Source organism: Coregonus lavaretus, assembly GCF_964263955.1.
Source record: "Coregonus lavaretus genome assembly, chromosome: 22".
Classification (NCBI taxonomy): Eukaryota; Metazoa; Chordata; class Actinopteri; order Salmoniformes; family Salmonidae; genus Coregonus; species Coregonus lavaretus.
In genome coordinates this window covers 41,943,052-41,963,363 of record NC_140009.1, presented here as the reverse complement: position 1 = coordinate 41,963,363, position 20,312 = coordinate 41,943,052, and the positions used below count along the sequence as shown (strand labels likewise).

Here is a 20,312-nt window from a genome sequence, read left to right as displayed (position 1 = left end):
AATATTACAATTCTTCAGGTCCCGTTGATAGGATAGTCTCGAACGGAGCTCCTCCAGTTTGTTCTCTAGTAACTGTACGTTCGCCAATAGAACGGAAGGTAGAGGTGGTTTATTTGCTCGCCAACGTAATCTTATCAGGATACTGGCTCGTCTGCCTCTCTTGCATCGTCGCTTCCTCTTTCGAGTCCAGGGGATTATGGCCTGGTCTGGAGTAAGCAGAACGTCCAGAGCTGCCGACTCATTGAAGTAGAAATTGTTATCCAAATCGAGGTTAGTGATCGCTTTCTGATGTCCAGAAAAAAAAAACACACAAAATATCAGAATTGGTCACATTTACCAACAGGTGCTGGAAGAATGAGAGGAATTTCGAACCCCCTTAACCTCTTAAGAAAATGGTGGGAAACTGGGAGTTACATTGAGCTACATTGCCAGGCTAACGAATGAGGAAGTAGACATTTTTGTTTTGCTTGGAGATGCCCCATCCCTAATGATTAGCTCAAATGCTAATCCTTCCCAGTCCTTACAGCTGTGATTGAAGTGATGGACCCCAACATACACACACAGCTCCTTGACGCTGCTGAGCCCATTGTTTAACCGTTCTCCTGTTACCCGTCTCCTCAGACGGGCGTTAGCAATAGCCATCTTATCACAACTATGCAGCAGGGAAATAACCCCCACCTGGCAATTGCCGATGCTCGCGTTAGTGCTCGGTAATGGAATAGTCACAAATAAACCCAAATGTGATGTACGTATTTGACCCAGGTCTGTCATTGCCATTGTGTCATTTGCTTGTTATTGACCGCACAACGAGTGCCAGATAAAATGTCCTGATTTTGTTGGTTCGTTGATCTAATGCATAAATTAATGAATGAATCTGAGCTCCTTTGTTGATGATGTTTGTCTCCCCATAGATCCACCCGGAGGAGGAAGACTATGGCTTTGAGATCGAGGAGAAGAACAAGGCCATCGTGGTGAGGTCTGTCACCAGGGGCTCTCACGCTGAGGTGAGGAGTCTACAAACAAACACACACACAGATGAAGATGACACACACACGCACACACAGACACGTAAAATACACACATACACACACACCTTCCTATGCTTCCTCCTCCTTTCTGACAGAGCCCATTAGTCCCAATGTGTGAGGCAGTGGTGGTGCTGTCACTCCACCTGTCCCTCTCCTCATGGGGGCTTTATTCTCAGTGTGGGGATCAGATCAGACCTATTAGACATGCCTGCTTACATTCTCCTCACTGCCACAACACACTGACATCTCAGCTCTCTCTGCGTACGTGTGTGTGCGTACGTCTTTATCTGTCTCTCTGTCTGCAGCTGGAGGACAGCCCTTTCTTTCTTTCTTTCTTTCTTTCTTTCTTTCTTTCTTTCTTTCTTTCTTTCTTTCTTTCTTTCTTTCTTTCTTTCTTTCTTTCTTTCTTTCTTTCTTTCTTTCTTTCTTTCTTTCTTTCTTTCTTTTTGAATTAACTCCTCAAGGTCTTGTTGACTAGTTGAATCAGAGCATATGTGCAATGACTGGGGATCCCTGAGGAAGGGATTGGTAAATGCAGCCTTACAGCACTCCTTCCCTAACTGTCCCTCAGTGTCCCTTTAATGTCTTACTCCCCCCCCCTCGTTCCCTGCCCACTCATCTCACTCCTCCCGCCCTAAGGCCTACAGTGGTACCATAATCCCTACAGTTCCTAAAATGAATCACTCACACTTCCTCTGTGTCCCCTACCCTATTTTTCCCCTCACTCGTTCCCACTCCATCTCACTCCTCCTCATCCCCTCTCTATTGCTCCCCTCCTCCGCTCCAGACAGTGCCAGTGTAGTTGGGCCCTGGCTGACACAGAGCGTGTGAATCCGAGACTGGCCAAACACTGAGTCCGTCTGTCTGTGTGCTTTGTGAATGAGGCCCAGCTGATTCCCAGGGCCCAGTGAAAAAACCCTGGGAGACTCATGGACTCCGGGAGGGTTGCGGGGAGAATACCAAACACACAAATGTGAAAACGCACGCAGGCACTCACTCACTGAGGGCAACTGTGCCTCCTTGTTCTACCAGCCCCCCAGACATGCAAAGCCAAGCGCGACACCAGTATTTGTATTTGTATTTGTATTTATTATGGATCCCCATTAGCTGCTGCCCAGGCAGCAGCTACTCTTCCTGGGGTCCAGCAAAATTAAGGCAGTTCATACAATTTTAAAAACATTACAATACATTTACATATTTCACAACACACTGTGTGCCCTCAGGCCCCTACTCCACCACTACCACATATCTACAGTACAAAATCCATCTGGTTGAAAATGATTCACACGCTATTTTACATTTGAAAAACAAAATGGCCGCCAACGTACCATGAAATGAAGAGACAACCTACCCTGATGCGCCACTGTTGTTGTCTCTCTCTCCATCCTCCCCTCCAGATGGCGGGGCTGCAGGCGGGCAGGAAGATCTTCACCATCAATGAGGACCTGGTGTTCCTCAGGCCCTTCCAGGAGGTGGCGACCATGATCAACCAGGCCTTCTGCATCCGCCGCTCCCTACGCCTGCTGGTCAACACCAAAGCCAAGGAGTGAGTACAATAGTATGCATGCACACACAGGCATGTGTACACACACGCACACACACAAGTGTCCTCTACACACCTACACTAGTGGCAGTCGGTGCTGTTTAAGATGAGGGAGGACGATTATTTTTTAATGAGCATGGCCTTATTTCTATTACAGCATATTGGAAGACGGTCATATTCGATTCACCCAGATGAATGTAACACCAATAGGTTTAGGTTACTACATGATACTCAAATTTTCCCTATACCCATCATGAGGTTGCTACAACCTAGCCTATGAATGAAAGTTTACAACGTAGGTGCACAGGTCGAGAGAAATTTGAGTATTCAAGGTGACAGACGTTGGCACATTCAATACTGCCTTGCACAATCTTGCCTGCATCTAGCTGATCTAGTGTGTAATCATTAGTCCAACCGTTGCAAACAAGAGTTTCTATTGGACATTGCTTCTGTTTAAGAAATGTTTTTCAACAGAATCGGCGGAATGAATACACCCCTGATCATACGCAAACACAGTTCACTTTCATATAGGGGTGTGCTGAGTAATCAGACAATACGAGTATCGTAACAGATATGGGCAATTTTCTGCATACGATTACATAGCCGCAGGAAGTAGGGGTGCTGAGCATGCTGCAGCACCCCCTGAAAAATCGGAATTAAAAAAATATATAAATAAAAACGTTTATTTCTTCACAAAAGTAGTTCACTTTGGCTTCTGCTCAGATGGATGAAGCCAGCGGGGAACACATGCAGCACACAGACACCACCGGCTACAGACCTACCGCACATCTTACTTGCGGTGGTGTAGTGCTATTTTTGTAGATGAGGGAGCGCAAAGAATATGTAAATGACGCCATAATTTCCTCAATCAAAGTTTGTACTGACAACCCTGTTCCTGGAGCGCTACTGTCCTGTAGGGTTTCAATCCAACCCCAGTTGTAACTAACCCCATTCATCGTATAAACCAGCTAATTATTAGAATTAGGTGTGCTAGATTAGGGTTGGAATGAAAACCTACAGGATGGTAGCTCTCCAGGCACAGGGTTGGGGATCCCTGTTATAAAGTATTCATAAAATGTATCCAATTGCAACGTCTACCTATGACCACACATATTGTCTCAAACACCAAGTTAGGCATACCTATAGGCCATCATCACTGTCAATCATGAATTATAATTATTCACGTTTTACCGGTGAAACTGCCAACATGCCAATCATTTGATTGCGCAGAATTAGTTTCATGGGAATAGCCTATGCATTTCGATCTTCTTGAATTACTGTTTTTGTGAGCGAATTACAGCAGATGTTAACAAACTATTAGCCTCTTTTGTATTTTGTTTCAATCAAAGCATATATCCTGCCTAGAGTTTTTGCGTATTATATATATTTTTTTACTTTTCAGCTAAAGCTAACGTTCCTAAAATCTTATTAGAAATTAGGTGTAATTAATCGTTATGTGATCTTGCAATACATTGATTCAGCTTTGATCTAACTTGACTAAACAAGCACCATTATGAGAAGTGATAATCTTCTATTTATTATAATAATAATAATCATAATAAGGGATGAGTAGGACTATTAGGTGTATAGGTAACAGATCTTGATGAGTGTTGTTTTAAACGATTGGAGCGCCCTTTGTGGCTCTAAAATGACATATTTGATTTGATTAGCTTGAGCACATGGTTACAATATACCCTATTACAGAATAAAGTAAAACAGATGTTGCTAGGGAGTAATCATGTTAGGGACAATATAAGATGAATCGCCAAAAATGTAATTTTTGTATTGGCAATCCTGGTTAGAGGTAACAATCCTTTGCATGAACTGCCTACATTATTACGAATATTATTTGTTAATTATGGATGTTAAGATACGCAGGATTTTACATACAGTGAGCAACATAATTCATTGGACAGTGACCATTATTTTGTTATTTATGTAACACCCTGGCTCTGGGACTCTATATGTTGAGCCAGGGTGTGTTCTTTCTAGTTTGTTTATTTCTATGTTGGCCTGAGTGACTCCCAATCAGAGGCAACGAGTGTCAGCTGTGGCTGGTTGTCTCTGATTGGGAGCCATATTTAAACTGTCTGGTTTTCCCTTTGTGTTTGTGGGTTCTTGTTCCGTGTTGGTCTATGTTACCTAGGACGTTACGAGTCGTTTGTTGTTTTTGTTTACTGTCCGTGTTTATCGCTAATGATAAATAAACATGTTCGTTCATCACGCTGCGCCTTGGTCCTCCTCTCTTAACGACGATCGTGACAATTTAGGTTCTGTACTCTAGCACTTTGAGTTGGAAAGGATACAATGACAATGAGGGTGAAGTGCAGACTGACAGCTTTAATTTGAGGGTATTTTCATACATTTAGAAATGACAGCACCTTTTGTACATGGTCCCCCCATTTTAAGGTACTGCAAGTATTTGTTAAATTGGCTTCACAGATGTGTGTCATTAGGCAGGTGTATTCATTTGTGTCGTTAGTGAATGCAGGAGAGCTGTTGATGAATAGTATTGATTCTAGACTTTGCTATTGCCTTTGGAGGTTATTTTTGGGGTGTGACAACATGAGGAAGACTGCAGTGTCGATGCAAATGAAGCTGGCCGTCATAACGCTCAGAAATGAAAATTAATCAATCAAGAACATTGCAAAAACCCTGGCCATGCCCAAGTCAACAGTTTGTTTCATCATTAACAAGAAAAAAACTACCGGTGAACTCAATTATGTGAAAAGACCTGGTAGACCGAGGAAGACCACTGTAGTGGATGACCGAAGAATACTCTCTATAGTGAAGAAAACCCCCCTGACAACAGCCCAACAGATCAAAAACACTCTCCTGGATGCAGGTGTAGATGTGTTAAAGTCTACCATACATAGAAGACTACACCAGCAGGACTACAGAGGGTACACTACAAGATGCAAACCACTGATAAGCAGTTTGCTAAAAAGCACCTAAAAGAGCCCCAAGAGTTCTGGAAAAAAGTATTGTGGACAGATGAGACAAATATTAACATGTACCAGAGTGATGGAAAGAGGAAAGTGTGGAGAAAAAAAAGAAATGCCCATGATCCAAAGCATACCACCTCATCTGTGAAACATGATGGAGGGGGTGTTATGGCTTGGGCCTGTATGGCTGCCAGTGGAACAGGCTCACTTATTTTATCTGCTCAGATAAAACCAAATGCCTCCAAACTCATTGGACGGCACTTCATCATGCAACAAGACAATGACCCTAAACATACTGCTAGAGCAACGAAGGGGTTTTTGATGGCCAAAAAGTGGAAAATCCTTGACTGGCTGAGTCAATCACCGGATCTGAATCCAATTGAACATGCATTTTACATGCTGAAGAGGAGACTGAAGGCAATAAGTCACCGAAACAAGCAGGAACTGAAGATGGCTGCAGTACAGGCCTGGCAGAGCATCACCAGGGAATATACCCAGCGTCTGGTGATGTCGATGCATCGCAGACTTCAAGCAGTCATTGCATGCAAAGGATATACGACCAAATATTAACAATGATTACTTTATTCTACATTATGTTAACCTGTCCAATGTTTTTTGATGCACGAAAATGGGGGGGACCATGTACAAAAGGTGCTGTCATTTCTAAACGGTTCATCCGATATGTATGAAAATACCCTCAAATTAAAGCTGACAGTCTCATTGTCACCCTCATTGTATCCTTTCAAACTCAAAGTGCTAGAGTACAGAACCAAAATAACAAAAAAATGGTCACTGTCCAATGAATTATGGTGCTCACTGTATATACACTACCAGTCAAAAGTTTGGACACACCTAATCATTCCAGGGTTTGTCTTTATTTTTACAATGTTTTACATTGTAGAATAATAGTGAAGACATCAAAACTATGAAATAACACATATGGAATCATGTAGTAACCAAAGAAGTGTTAAACAAATCAAAATATATTTGAGATTCTTCAAATAGGCACCCTTTGCCTTGATGACAGCTTTGCACACTCTTGGCATTCTCTCAACCAGCTTCATGAGGTAGTCACCTGGAATGCATTTCAATTAACAGGTGTGCCTTCTTAAAAGTTAATTTGTGGAATTTCTTTCCTTAATGCGTTTGAGCCAATCAGTAGTGTTGTGATAAGGTAGGTATACATAATATAGCCCTATTTGGTAAAATACCAAGTCCATATTATAGCAAGAACAGCTCAAATCAGCAAAGAGAAATGACAGTCCTTCATTACTTTAAGACATGAAGGTCAGTCAATACGGAAAATGTCAAGAACTTTGAACGTCTCTTCAAGTGCAGTCGCAAAAACCATAATGCGCAATGATGAAACTGGCTCTCATGAGGACCGACACAGGAATGGAAGACCCAGAGTTACCTCTGCTGCAGAGGATAAGTTCATTAGAGTTACCAGCCTCAGAAATTGCAGCCCAAATAAATGCTTCAGAGAGTTCAAGTCACAGACACATCTCAACATCAACTGTTCAGAGGGGACTGTATGAATCAGGCCTTCATGGTTGATTTGCTGCAAAGAAACCACAACTAAAGGACACCAATAAGAAGAATAGACCTGCTTGGGCCAAGAAACACGAGCAATGGACATTAGACCGGTGGACATTGGTCCTTTGGTCTGGAGTCCAAATTTGAGGTTTTTGGTTCCAACCGCCGTGTCTTTGTGAGACGTGGTGTGGGTGAACTGATTATCTCCACATGTGTAGTTCCCACCGTAAAGCATGGAGGTGTTATGGTGTGGGGGTGCTTTGCTGATGACACTGTCTGTGATTTATTTGGAATTCAAGACACACTTAACCAACATGGCTACCACAGCATTCTGCAGCAATACGCCATCCCATCTGGTTTGGGCTTAGTTGGACTATCATTTGTTTTTCAACAGGACAATGACCCAACACCTCCAGGCTATTTTACCAAGAAGGAGAGGGATGGAGTGCTGCATCAGATGACCTGGCCTCCACAATCCCACGACCTCAACCCAATTGAGATGGTTTGGGATGAGTCGGACGGCAGAGTGAGGGAAAAGCAGCCAACAAGTGCTCAGCATATGTGGGAACTCCTTCAAGACTGTTGGAAAAGCATTCCAGGTGAAGCTGGTTGAGAGAATGCCAAGAGTGTGCAAAGCTGTCATCAAGGCAAAGGGTGGCTAGTTGAAGAATCCGAAATAGAAAATATATTTTGACACTTTTTAGGTTACTACATGATTCCATATGTGTTATTTCATAGTTTTGATGTCTTGACTATTATTCTACAATGGAGAAAATAGTAAAAATAAAGAAAAACCCTGGAATGAGTAGGTGTAGCCAAACTTTTGACTGGTACTCTATATATATATATTTTGTAATAACTATATATAATGCAAATCGAGGTGAGGGTGATGGAAATGCTTTTGGTGGTTGATCTGCTTCTGTTCTGTGGGTGGCACTGTGTGCTCTTTTCGAAGGATTGGTCCCAGTCTCTCCAGGGCCCTGGGATCCGGGGGGACGGAGGTGGTCTGCTGGTCACTGGGATAAAAACCCATCTTGGGATGGGAAGAGGTTTTAGCGGGTGGAATAGTGGGGAACAATTGGAGGTTTACTTAGTAGCAATGCAAATATCATGGTACAGCTATATGGACACTCAATCACTATGGTACTTTTTAATGGTGAGTTTACATTTCATTTTAGTCATTTAGCAGACGCTCTTATCCAGAGCGACTTACAGGAGCAATTAGGGTTAAGTGCCTTGCTTAAGGGCACATCGGCAGATTTTTAAACATATATTATGATAAATAGATTTGAAACTTGTATCTCATTATGGTAAATGGTCAAATAAGTATAGACAGTTATAAATGTAATGGCTTAGCAGATAATAAGAAAAGACAATGAGTATTTACCTGGCTAAAAGAGAAGGAATATAATATCTATTGTTTACAGGAAACTCATTCAACAATGTTAGATGAAGTTGTGTGGAAAAGGACTGGGGGGGTGAAATATATTTCTCCCATGGGCAAAGAAATTCAAAAGGGGTGAATTATCAACGGGTGAACTATCAATTCATATAATGTATTTGCATATATTTAATCATCAAATAAATTGGCCGAGTAGTGAACATAAATAATTACTATGTAGAATTACAGGAAATTCATTTTAAAGCAGCCAAAAAATCAAGCTTTTGGTGTATTCATGCACTCAATATACTTTAACCTAAATGCATTATTACCTTCAACTTGGCCCAATTCACATTTCCAATTTCCCACCCTGACATAGCCTAACAAGCTAGAACGGGCCCTGCCTCTCAACCAATAGCCAATGTAGGCTAAATATCCCAAGCAGGGCTACAGCAACTTCCAGAGAGGGTCAGACTCTTGGGCTTTGCGGTGGCCAATCTGGTTTGGATGTCCTCAGCAGAATGGTGTTGCTGTAACCAAGTGGTCGTTCTGGGTTCCACTGCACAACAGCAGGTCGGTGGAGTTTTATGAACATCAAGGCAGACACTGTGATTATCATTAATTTTTTCAACGTTCTGAAGCTGTCAAGCCTCCAACAGGCCTCTGCAGTGCACAAATGTAGCCTACAGTTCTTCAACATTAGCCAGAGAGAAGACAGGGAAGAAAATCACAGCACACCCACCCCCAAACTACTTCCTGCGGCTTTGTACGATTATGATCCGAATATTTTTTGGAATTATCCGTGATTGAAAAAAGTATAAATAATTTGGGTGCCAGCAAGCGTCTTTATCGTGTCAGTCAGTCACAGAGTTTCTAAACCATACTGTACTGTCTTCAGTTCAGTCATGTGCGGTCTAAATATCTCAACCTGCTAGTTTGCCTGTCTGTAAAGAGAAGGATGTGTTGTGCGTTGATCCTGCTGCTCTGATTGGATAGAGTGAAGCTGTATTTCTCCGTCCATTCGCTTCATAATTTCAGCTGATCACTTTTCCTCACGTTTCAGTCTGATCATTTAGATTTCTGCTGCCTGCTACTATGATAAATCACATGGCAATGATGTTTGCTATCAAGCTGGCAATGTGTGTAATATCAAGTGGGGCAAGGGTAGGGAAAAAATATTAAACTAATGTACATTCTGACTGAGTGACAGCAAACTTGGCTGCCAGCTGCAGGTTGAGGACACATACACTGCACGCTGCTCCTGCAGCTTTTTTGCAGTGAGAAAGTGCAGTGAGGTATTTTGCCAACATCTATTTAGGCATATTAAATCACGATCACGAGTATCATCCGATCCGACTATCAACTGTCAATTTACGGATACGATTACAAATAAGAGTATGGCCATGTTGGCAACACCCCTACTTTCATAGCAGCCACATACAAATAGCATGAGCCCTTTGATCATTGGATAATTTTTTCTCACATCTACGCTCTCTCCTTTCACCTTTTCCCTTCGCTTGTGGACTTCAGTGCACAATACATCAGCTGTCTGTGACCAGGTGAAAATACCTTTCCAGTCCAAACCTTCATATCATAACAGCTACACACAGCCTACATCGTTGTCACCATATTAGCTAACATCAAGTCAACATACTTACTAGAACTAAAGCGTTAGTAAACCGCTACAATCATGCAGCACAGTGTACAGTTAGCAAGTAGTTTAGCAGTTACACCGGTGGGTCCCGGTGGCAATAAATTAATAAAAACCAAAAGCTTACTCTGAATTGGAAGAGTGTTGGATAGCCATAGCCAGCTAGGTAACATAGCATCCTTCTCTGTTTGAGCCAGGTGTTTGAGTAGGCTACACTAGCTAGCTGCATTTGCTAGCTAAGTAAGTAAAAGTGAAAAAAATACTAAATATAGCTAGCGCTCTCTCTCTCTCTCTCTCTCTCTTGCTTCTCCTTCATTTTTGAAGAAATGAATTTGTTCAAAACTGTTCAACTTTTGTCTTTATCTCTCTTTGAGTCAACTACTCACCACATTATATGCACTGCAGTACTAGCTAGCTTTCAGTACTAGATTAATTATCTGATCTTTTGATTGGGTGGACAACATGTCAGTTCATTCTGCAAGAGCTTTGATAGGTTGGAGGACGTCCTCCAGAAGTTGTCATAATTATTGTGTAAGTCTATGGAAGGGGGTGAGAACGACGAGCCTCCTAGGTTTTGTATTGAAGTCAATGTACCCAGAGGAGGATGGAAACTAGCTTTCCTCCGGCTACACCATGGTGCTACCCTACAGAGTGCTGTTGAGGCTACTGTAGAACTTCATTGCAAAACAGTGCGTTTTAATCAATTATTTGGTGACGTGAATATATTAAGTATAGTTTTATCTAAAAAGGCTAACTTTTTTAATGCTTCACTATTTTATGAAATTCACTGAGGATGGTCCTCCCCTTCCTCCTCTGAGGAGCCTCCACTGACCTACACACACATGTATTTCTCACGCACACACACTCTCTTGTTGTTATAGGATTGTGAAGATTCCAGACACTCCCGATGCCCTGTCCTTCAAACTCGGTGGCTCTGCCCCACCTCATGTACACGCAGTAAGGAAAGGTGAGTAACAACCGCTCTGATTGGGGAAAGGGAAAGGGGGATACCTAGTCAGTTGTACAACTGAATGCATTCAACTGAAATGTGTCTTCCGCATTTAACCCAACTCCTCTGATTCAGAGAGGTGTGGGGGGCTGCCTTAAACAACATAGAATTATAGGATGAGGCGTTACCTGCCATGCACCTGTTTGCTTCAATTCCAGTTTCTTGAGGCTCTGCTTTTTAGGACCACATGTTCGCCAGGCTAGGGTCAAAGTAAAAAATATATAAAAGACAGCGCCACCCCCCACACAGAACCTAACTCAGGTGCGCTGCCTGCTAGGCAGATGTTTATATATAAAAAAAATAACGCAAAAGAAGAAGGAAAAAAACAGATTTACAAGGGATGGGTCCAAATGTGTAAAACAGTTGGATGAGGAAGGAGGAAATATGGCCGCCGACTATTTTCTGCAGCATCAAGGGAGAAGGAGTCACGACCCGGGGTCTTGCTTCTCTTTTATTATGTCAGAGGGAGCTCATGCACTCTGTGACATGGCTGCACACACACACACACACAAGATCACACAAACACACGAACAAACACACACATGCAGGCTCTTTTCAGTTACTGGCCCCATAGGAGTTTCTGAATGATGATGTCATACTCCCCAGCTCCCTCTCTCCTCCTAAATCAGGATCCTGGTTGACAGCTAGGATTGGGTTTGCTTGGGTTGGCTGCTAAACTGAAGTTATGGCGTCGTGTGCTTTGTGTGAGGTGGATGACCGGGGAAGTGATGCTAGGGCTGGTATTTTTAAACGGGACAGGAGATCTGTTCTTATTTTAGGGCACAGCTAAAGTGTTACCAGACAAGTTATTTGAGGACCAAAATAATATAGGAACTATAATTATTATTATACACATAGCTTTATAATAATATTATAATGATAATAATAAGTGCCATATAGCAATGCTTTTATCCAAAGCGACATACAGTCATGTGTGCATACATTTTAAGGATGGGTGGCCACAGGAATCGAACCCACAACCCTGGTATTGCTAATGCCATGCTCTTCCAACTGAGCCACACACCTATCTACTTCTTTGATGAGCAGATGGTCTTGGATAGGCCTTATTCTCTGATAATGATAAATAGGTTCTTCATCTTTCCAAATAAAATAGAATAAACTAAATATTTACAGAATGGACCAAATAGATAACGATACGTTGTTTTTCTATAATAACAGCATGTGTACATTCATTCAACATGCATACATTCTGTGACATTGGTGGGTACAGGATTACACATAAGAACTGTGTCCCCGCCCACTTTAACCCCTGACCCCTGTGTGATTACAGGGTCAGAGGCGGCGTTGGCAGGCCTCCAGCCAGGTCAGTGCATCCTGAAGGTGAATGGCAACAACATGAACCATAGCGACTACAAGGAGGTCCTGGAGCACTTCACCTCCTCCCACCGCGACCAACAGGAACAGGACGACATGGTGAGACACAGTGTGCGTGCAGAGCCGTGGTCCAGCGGTAACACTACCGGCTCTGTACACACATGGGACGCCCTGCTGAATACCAGGGTGCAATCCCTGTCTCATCCCCCCTCTGATTCTTACTGTCTGTGTTTTAATACTGTATGCACAATATTAGGGAAACATACATGATCAAAGATTCAACCAAGATGGCATTAGCCTAATGTAACATTGCTACTTTTACCAGTGTCAAGATGTTTTTCCATCAAACTAGTGTGTTCCCTTCTACAGTGTCACATGCAAGGTTTTGGCTGATTTTGGTTTAATGCGTCACAACCAGGGTTCTTCCTCATCCTCAATTTCACTCTTCTATTGTTTACAGTGAACTGCCAATATTCCTACTTTTCCCCTCATTTTTATTTTCCTACTATGTCAAATATATTGGCTTTATCCAGCTTAGGACAGTGCAGGGTGTGCTATGGAGTTCTTTCATTAGGTGCTCCTGTGTTGATGTTTACTCTGGCTCTTCTCCTCTTGTCCAATCCCCTGCTTTGTTGATGTTTACCCTGGCTCCTCCTGTCCAATCCCCTGCTTTGTTGATGTTTAACCTGGTTTAACTCTGTTTGGAGCACATCTTAATGTCTCTTTTACTTCATTCACACACAACTGGTTCTTGCCAGTGTTTTTTGTACCAGTGCCATGTTCTGTGAGTCAATGCCAAAGAAGCACTTGTACTCTTGCACAGAAACATAGACACACACACTTGAATGTATGCACGCATATTATACACCTAGAGATAGACACACACACACATCAGTGTTTGACGCTAGTGTGTCCCTCCCTGTGTCCTGTCAGTGTCAGTGGGTGTACCGTGCGTTTGAGGACGTGGAGGAGGAGGGGGGCTTGTTCAGGACCTGCCCAGCAGAGAACGGCTCAGACATAGAGGAGGAGAATGGCAGGAACGGAACAGGTACTGTACACCACCTCACCACAGGAGTGTGTGGTGTGTGCGTGAGAGAGAAATAATCGGAACGGAGCAGGTACCTTACACAACCTCACTATAGAAGTGTGTGTTCGTGCCTGCGTGTCTGTCTGCCAACAGGTGTGTACTTGAAAGTATGCACTCAAAAGCGTCCCTTTGTGTTCCATCCAGACTACAGGGGGGGCCTGAGCCGGCTGTCTCTGTCTGATGACACAGTGCCCCTGGTGAGCATGACGGTGGACAACGTGCACCTGGAGCACGGCGTGGTGTACGAGTATGTCAGCACAGCCGGCATCAAGAGCCACGTCCTGGAGAAAATGGTGGAGCCCAAGGGCTGCTTCAGCCTTACTGCCAAGGTACAGCACACGTCCACTGATTTTTGTGGCGTTAGCATGCTCACACTGCTCTTAGTATTAGTGCGCTAGCAACAGTGTGTGGTTTACTGCTGAAGTACATGATGGAGCTCAAAGCTGCTTCAGCCTCACCACCAAGGTACAGCACATGTCCATTGTTTTTGTAGTATTAGCATGCTAACACTACTCTTATCATGCTAGCAGCAGTGTGTGGTTTAGTTTCCCGTTTTTTTGTCACGTACACTAGCACAGTGAAATGCTTTTGTTGCTTGCTCTTTCCCAACAATTCAGTAATAAAACAAATTGTCAATAAAACAAATTGTCAAACAAAAACACATGAGAAATAGAAATAGGAAGAAAAGGAATAAGTAAGAAACATGTATACAGGGTCAGTGCAAATACCACATTTACAAGTGGCAGGGATAGATATGTATAGGGGTAAGGTGACTTGGTATCAGGATAGATGATAAACAGTGTAGCAGCAGCGTATATGATGATTGTATGTGAGTGCATGTTTGTAGAGTCATTATGAATGTGTGAGAGTGTAGAATGTGCCTAGAGACTATAAAATAGAAGGGTCAATGCAGATAGTCACTGTAGCAATTTTGTTAGCTATTTAGCAGTCTTATGGCTTGGAGATAAAAGCTGTTCAGGAGCCTGTTGGTGTCAGACTTGCTGTGCGGAAGCAAAGAGAACAGTCTATGACTTGGGTGGCTGGAGTCTTTTAACAGTTTTGCGGGCCTTCTTTTCACACCGCCTGATATAGAGGTCCTGGATGGCAGGGAGCTCGGCCCCAGTGATAATAATAATAATATAATATGCCACTTAGCAGACGCTTTTATCCAAAGCGACTTACAGTCATGCGTGCATACATTTTTGTGTATGGGTGGTCCCGGGGATCGAACCCACTACCTCGGCGTTACAAGCGCCGTGCTCTACCAGCTAAGCCATGTAAAGCCATGCAATCGAGGGTGGAGCAGTTTCCATACCAAGCAGTGATGCAGCCAGTCTAGATGCTCTCAATGGTGAAGTTGTATAACTTTTGCCAAATCTTTTCAACCTCCTCGGGGGAAAGAGGCGCTGTCTCGCCTTCTTCACGACTGTGGACCATTTAAAGTCCTTAGTGATTTGGTCTCCGAGGAACTTGAAGGTCTCAACCCGCTTCATTGCAGCCCCGTCGATGATGCTGCTAACTATGTTGACTAACAAAATCACTATTTTAGTAGTTCTTTAAAGTAAAGAAGGCATACTTTTATGACTGCTGAATACCAATTATCAATCGATTAGATCATGTTTTTCAGATAGAGATACCTCGCGAAGCAACTGCTCTCTATCCCTCTCGATTGCGCGTTCTTCTGTGTCTGCGTGCCCTGCATAGACCGGACAAATAGGCGTGCAGTGGATTATGGTCATTGTAGTTAATCACCATGTTTTCTGTGCTTAAACTATATAGAATATTGGCCTGTTGGAAACTCCCTACCAAATCGCACAGTTTGGGCTTGATCGGATTTATCTCTAGAGAAACTGTGCATTGAGCTCACAGAAAAACGAATGAAATTGAATTCAAATAATTGAACGGACGTCAATTAATTGTTTAAAAAAACAAAAAGTAACTTACTTTTTTGTTAATCGCTCAGCACTAGCCTGAAGGCTTCTTCAGCCTTACCGTCAAGGAACAGGAAATGTCCATTGTTGTTGTAGTCTCCTAGCATTAGCATAAGCACTTTGGTTTGTCTTTACTGCATAGCCACAGCCATGATTTTCTACCATTAGCATTTATGACGAAAACAATAGGAGTGAATAGTTCCCAGGTTGCGTCATGCTCTTCTCTCCATGCAGAAATCACTTCAAATAACTTAAACTTGAAGACGTGAACCCAATGGGACTTAAAACATCCACTCTGCCCTGTCAGATCCTGGAGGCCTTTGCAAGTGACGACAGTCATTTTGTGCGTAACTGCAGCCAGCTGATCTCGCAGAGCGAACGCGTGGTGTCCATGTCCCAGTTTGAGTTCAGGAACATCTGTGATACCAAGCTGGAGAGCATCCGCCGGCGAATCAGCAGATACCAGCAGGTACAGGAACTACAGGATCCCTCTATCATAGCCCCTTTCTAGTGCAAGAGCAGCTACAAATGTCTTCAAGTTCTCTCTCTCTCCCTCTCTCTCTCTCTCTTTCTCCTTCTCCACCCCCCACCACACACACACACACACACACACACAGACACTCAGATCAGCAGCAAGTATTGATCCATCATTATGTAATAGCGGTAAATATAAAAAAATTCATTAGCTGTGGTTGTTTTCAGTTTGCTCAGGAGCTGAGGAACAAGGCGTGCCCCACGTTCAAGCAGGCCGGCGTGCTGCCCCACCCGCTGGGCTGCATGGACTTTGTGCCCACCAACTGCCACGTCAACCTGATGCAGGTGTCCTACCCCAAGACCACCACGGTGTCTGGCAGGGCCTTCAGCATCCGCTTCGGACGCAAGAACTCCTTCTTCGGCCTGGACCCCGACCAAGGTGAGGCGAGAAGACGATACAGAGCAGATGTGTTTGTGTGAATTAATTAATTAATTACAAATTAAAAGCTGAAATGTCTTGAGTCAATAAGTATTCAACCCCTTTGTTAAGGAAAGCCTAAATAAGTAAAAATGTGCTTAACAAGTCGCATAATAAGTTACATGGATTTTTGAATGACTGCCTCATCATTGACCACAAAGACCAGGGAGGTTTTCCCATGCCTAGCAAAGAAGGGCAACTATTGGTAGATGGGTTAAACTAGAAAAGCAGACATTGAATATCCCTTTGAGCATGGTGAAGTTATTAATTACACTTTGGATGGTGTGTCAATACACCCAGTCACTACAAAAGATGCAGGCGTCCTTTCTAACTCAGTTGCCGGAGAGGGAGGACTTTAAAACATGTACAGAGTTTAATGACTGTGATAGGAGAATATCCCAAAACATTTATCCTGTTTGCAACAAGGCACTAAAGTAATACTGCAAAAAAATTGGCAAAGCAATTAACTTTTTGTCCTGAATACAAAGTGTTATGTTTGGGGGCCAATACAACACATTACTGAGTACCACTCTCCATATTTTCAAGCATAGTGAGAGTGAGAATTTCTTCACTTACTTAGCTAGTGAATGCATCTAGCTAGTTTAGCCTACTCAAACAGAGACGGATGCTATGTTACCTAGCTGGCTATGGCTATCCAACACTGGAACTCTTCCTAGTTTAGCAGTTACACCGGGGCCCGCTGGTGTAACTGCTAAACTGCTTGCTAACTGTACACTGTACTGCATGATTGTAGCGGTTTTCTAATCTGTTAGTTCTAGTAACTACAGTATGTTGACTTGATGTTAGCTAATATGGTGACAACGATGTAGGCTGTGTGTAGTGCTTATGATATGAAGGTTTGGCCTAGAAAGGTTTTTTCACCTGGTCACAGACAGCTGATGTGTTGTGCACAAGCGAAGGGAAAAAATGAGAGCTTGATGCAAGAAGGAATTAGCCAACGATCAAAGGGCTCATGCTGTTTGTATGTGGCTGCTATGAAAGTAGGGGTGTGCCAACATGGCCATACTCATATTGGTAATCGTATCCGTAACTTGATAGTTGGATCGGATGATACTCGTGATTGGTAAAACACGGAAGTGTTTTAATATGCCTAAATAGCTTTACATTTACATTTTAGTCATTTAGCAGACGCTCTTATCCAGAGCGACTTACAGTTAGTGAGTGCATACATTATTTATTTTTTTATACTGGCCCCCCGTGGGAAACAAACCCACATCCCTGCCGGCCAAACCCTCCCCTACCTTGGACGACGCTGGACCAATTGTGCGCCGCCCATGGGTCTCCCGGTTGCGGCCGGCTGCGACAGAGCCTGGACTCGAACCAGGATCTCTAGTGGCACAGCTAGCACTGCGATGCAGTGCCTTAGACCACTGCGCCACTCGGTAGTCATGTTGGCAAAATACCTCCCTGCATGTTCTCACTGCAAAAAGCTGCAGAAGCAGCGCGCAGAGGGATGTGTATGTCAGTGGTATAAAGTACTTAAGTAAAAATACTTTAAAGTACTAAAGTCGTTTTTCGGGGTATCTGTACTTTACTTTACTATTTATATTTTTGACAACTTTTACTTCACTACATTCCTAAAGAACATGATGTACTTTTACTCAAGTATGACATTTGGGTACTTTTTCCACCACTGGTGTATGTGTGTCTGTCTGTCCTCAACTTGCAGCGGCCAGCCAAGTTTGCTGCAAAAATAGCACTACACCACCTCAAGTAAGATCTGCGGTAGGTCTGTAGCAGTCTAATCACAGTTGAGTTTTGCCAACAATAGCCAAGATCCCCTTTACAACATTACGCAGAGCTAGCCTATAAGCCACCTTAAAGCTTCAAACGAAGAGATCATTTCAACTAATTACCCCCTTTGACCAATTAAATCCCACAGTACAAATTACTTTATGAGCTCTTGTGATGAACCAAACTGAGTACATTAGCCTTTAGCCGCATATAGTGACAACTTTCACAGTAAATTAGCAGTAAAGTGGTCGTAATCCCACCACTCTAATCGTCTCTATCAGTTGCCCATTAAACCTCCATTAGCCTCAGGCGACCCCCACGCCGATACGTGTAGCCATCCTCTCTGTGGGTGTTGGTTAGTAATGTCATCAAAGCGGTCCCTCCAAGGCACCAAGGATGGGATATTCTTCAGAAAGTGAGGGGGAGATAAGGAGAGGGGGAGAAGGTGATCATTGGATTACTTTACTGTAGAGGTGTTTAGGTGGACAGGGAAAGAGAGAGGGAATGACAGAGAAGAGGGAGAGAAACAGAGAGAGACGACAGAGACGGTTATAGAGTCGTCAGGAGAGATCTTTTACAGGTGTAGCCTTTGGCCCATCCCCAGAATTAAATAGAACAGTATGTATCTCTATGGGCCCATCTGGTCCTCCTGTCTATGTTTTGTCGGTCTCTGCGGTTTCAGTAGCCTGCCGTTCGGCCTGTCACATGGGCCGCTCTGCCACAGCTCAGAGAAACACTAAGACAGGGGAAGAGACAGAGGAAGCTGCAACAGACAGCCAGCCGTCTGACTGGAAGATTAGCATTGTTAGTATTGTTTCAACCTTCCTCCCTCCTCTGTTCCTCGACTTAATCGTAGCCTGTGCTATTATGTGCTAACATTACACCCTCAGGCTCCAAGATCAGGAAGTAGAATTGTGAATTAGTTTTCACTGTGTTTTTATCATGTTCTAGGCATTTCGTAGTCCCCTGTAGCTCAGTTGGTAGAGCATGGCGCTTGCAACGTCAGGGTTGTGGGTTCGTTTCCCACGGGGGGGGGGGGGCAGTATGAAAATGTATGCACTCACTAACTGTAAGTCGCTCTGGATAAGGGCGTCTGCTAAATGACTAAAATGTAAATGTAAATTTCTTCATGACTCTCAAGGCAGTAGAATGTACATAGAACAGCAATATGTATATAGTCCTTTTTATAAAAGCACTCTGTTTTTGTCAAAATGATAGGTTGTATATTCACCAGAGTATTATTGTGTATGAAGGCTGAACATGTGGTGTAGGTATAGGTCTCTGGAAATGAAAGTTCATTGTCTCTCCCTCTCTCTCCCTCTCTTTCTTCCCTCCTCTCTATTTTTACCTCTGCTTTTCTGACATCACGATATGAAGTGTAGCTTTTCTGATAAAAAAATCTTACTTCCAGTTGAAAAATATAGATACTTATTTTAATACTCTTTCACTTCCTTTACTTTTCTTTGCCTCTTTCTTTATCTATTTATTTTCTCTCTCCCCACAGCTAACCTGAACCCCATGTCCCACACCCAGCACTGTGTGACCAGCATGGGCGCCCCGTCTTACAGCTGCAGTGATCTTGGGGAGGAGTGGGATGGTGAGGAGGACATCGAGGGCTCTGGAGAGGGCATCCCAGACAGGATACAGCAGGCCCACCGGGGGAATGGCCTCAGCTTCCTGCTCAAACAGGAGGACATGGAGACACAGGACGCCTACATCCGCCTCTACAGCCGCCTGAACATCGCTGTGCGAGAGATGAGGCAGTACGTCACCCAAATAGACGTGTAAGTACACATATATGAAAATCCTTGCGAAGTACCTACTGTACGTCAGGGATCTCAATCCGGTTGCCCTCGAGCCAGACACGGCCCGCGAGCTCATTTAATGTGGCCAAATATACAGTGGGGTTCCGAAATGTTTGCCACCCTTGATAAAGATGAATACAAATTACTGTATAAACCACAGGTTTTCAATGGGTTTCAAGTCTGGAGACTGAGATGGCCATTGCAAAATGTTGATTTTGTGGCCAATTAACCATTTCTATATATAATTTCTCATTTTTTTAGCATACAATATACTTTAGCTCAGTATTTATCAAGGGTGTCAAAGATCTCTGTTATTATTCTGCATGAAAATGGAAGGCTGGAAGGCCAAGATAT

At 43.3% G+C, this 20,312-nt stretch overlaps 1 protein-coding gene across 1 annotated transcript in view; it reads left to right on the top strand.

The window, feature by feature from the left end:
* Window positions 1-20,312, top strand: part of LOC311149870 (phosphatidylinositol 3,4,5-trisphosphate-dependent Rac exchanger 1 protein-like) — a 130,917-nt gene that overhangs the window by 88,661 nt on the left and 21,944 nt on the right. The window contains exons 17-25 of the mRNA XM_084187111.1: window positions 912-1,004; window positions 2,426-2,574; window positions 10,966-11,051; window positions 12,385-12,527; window positions 13,362-13,476; window positions 13,660-13,844; window positions 15,754-15,915; window positions 16,149-16,359; window positions 19,658-19,937. Coding sequence (XP_084043237.1) covers window positions 912-1,004; window positions 2,426-2,574; window positions 10,966-11,051; window positions 12,385-12,527; window positions 13,362-13,476; window positions 13,660-13,844; window positions 15,754-15,915; window positions 16,149-16,359; window positions 19,658-19,937 — 1,424 coding nt within the window. The remainder of the gene's footprint in view (window positions 1-911; window positions 1,005-2,425; window positions 2,575-10,965; window positions 11,052-12,384; window positions 12,528-13,361; window positions 13,477-13,659; window positions 13,845-15,753; window positions 15,916-16,148; window positions 16,360-19,657; window positions 19,938-20,312) is intronic.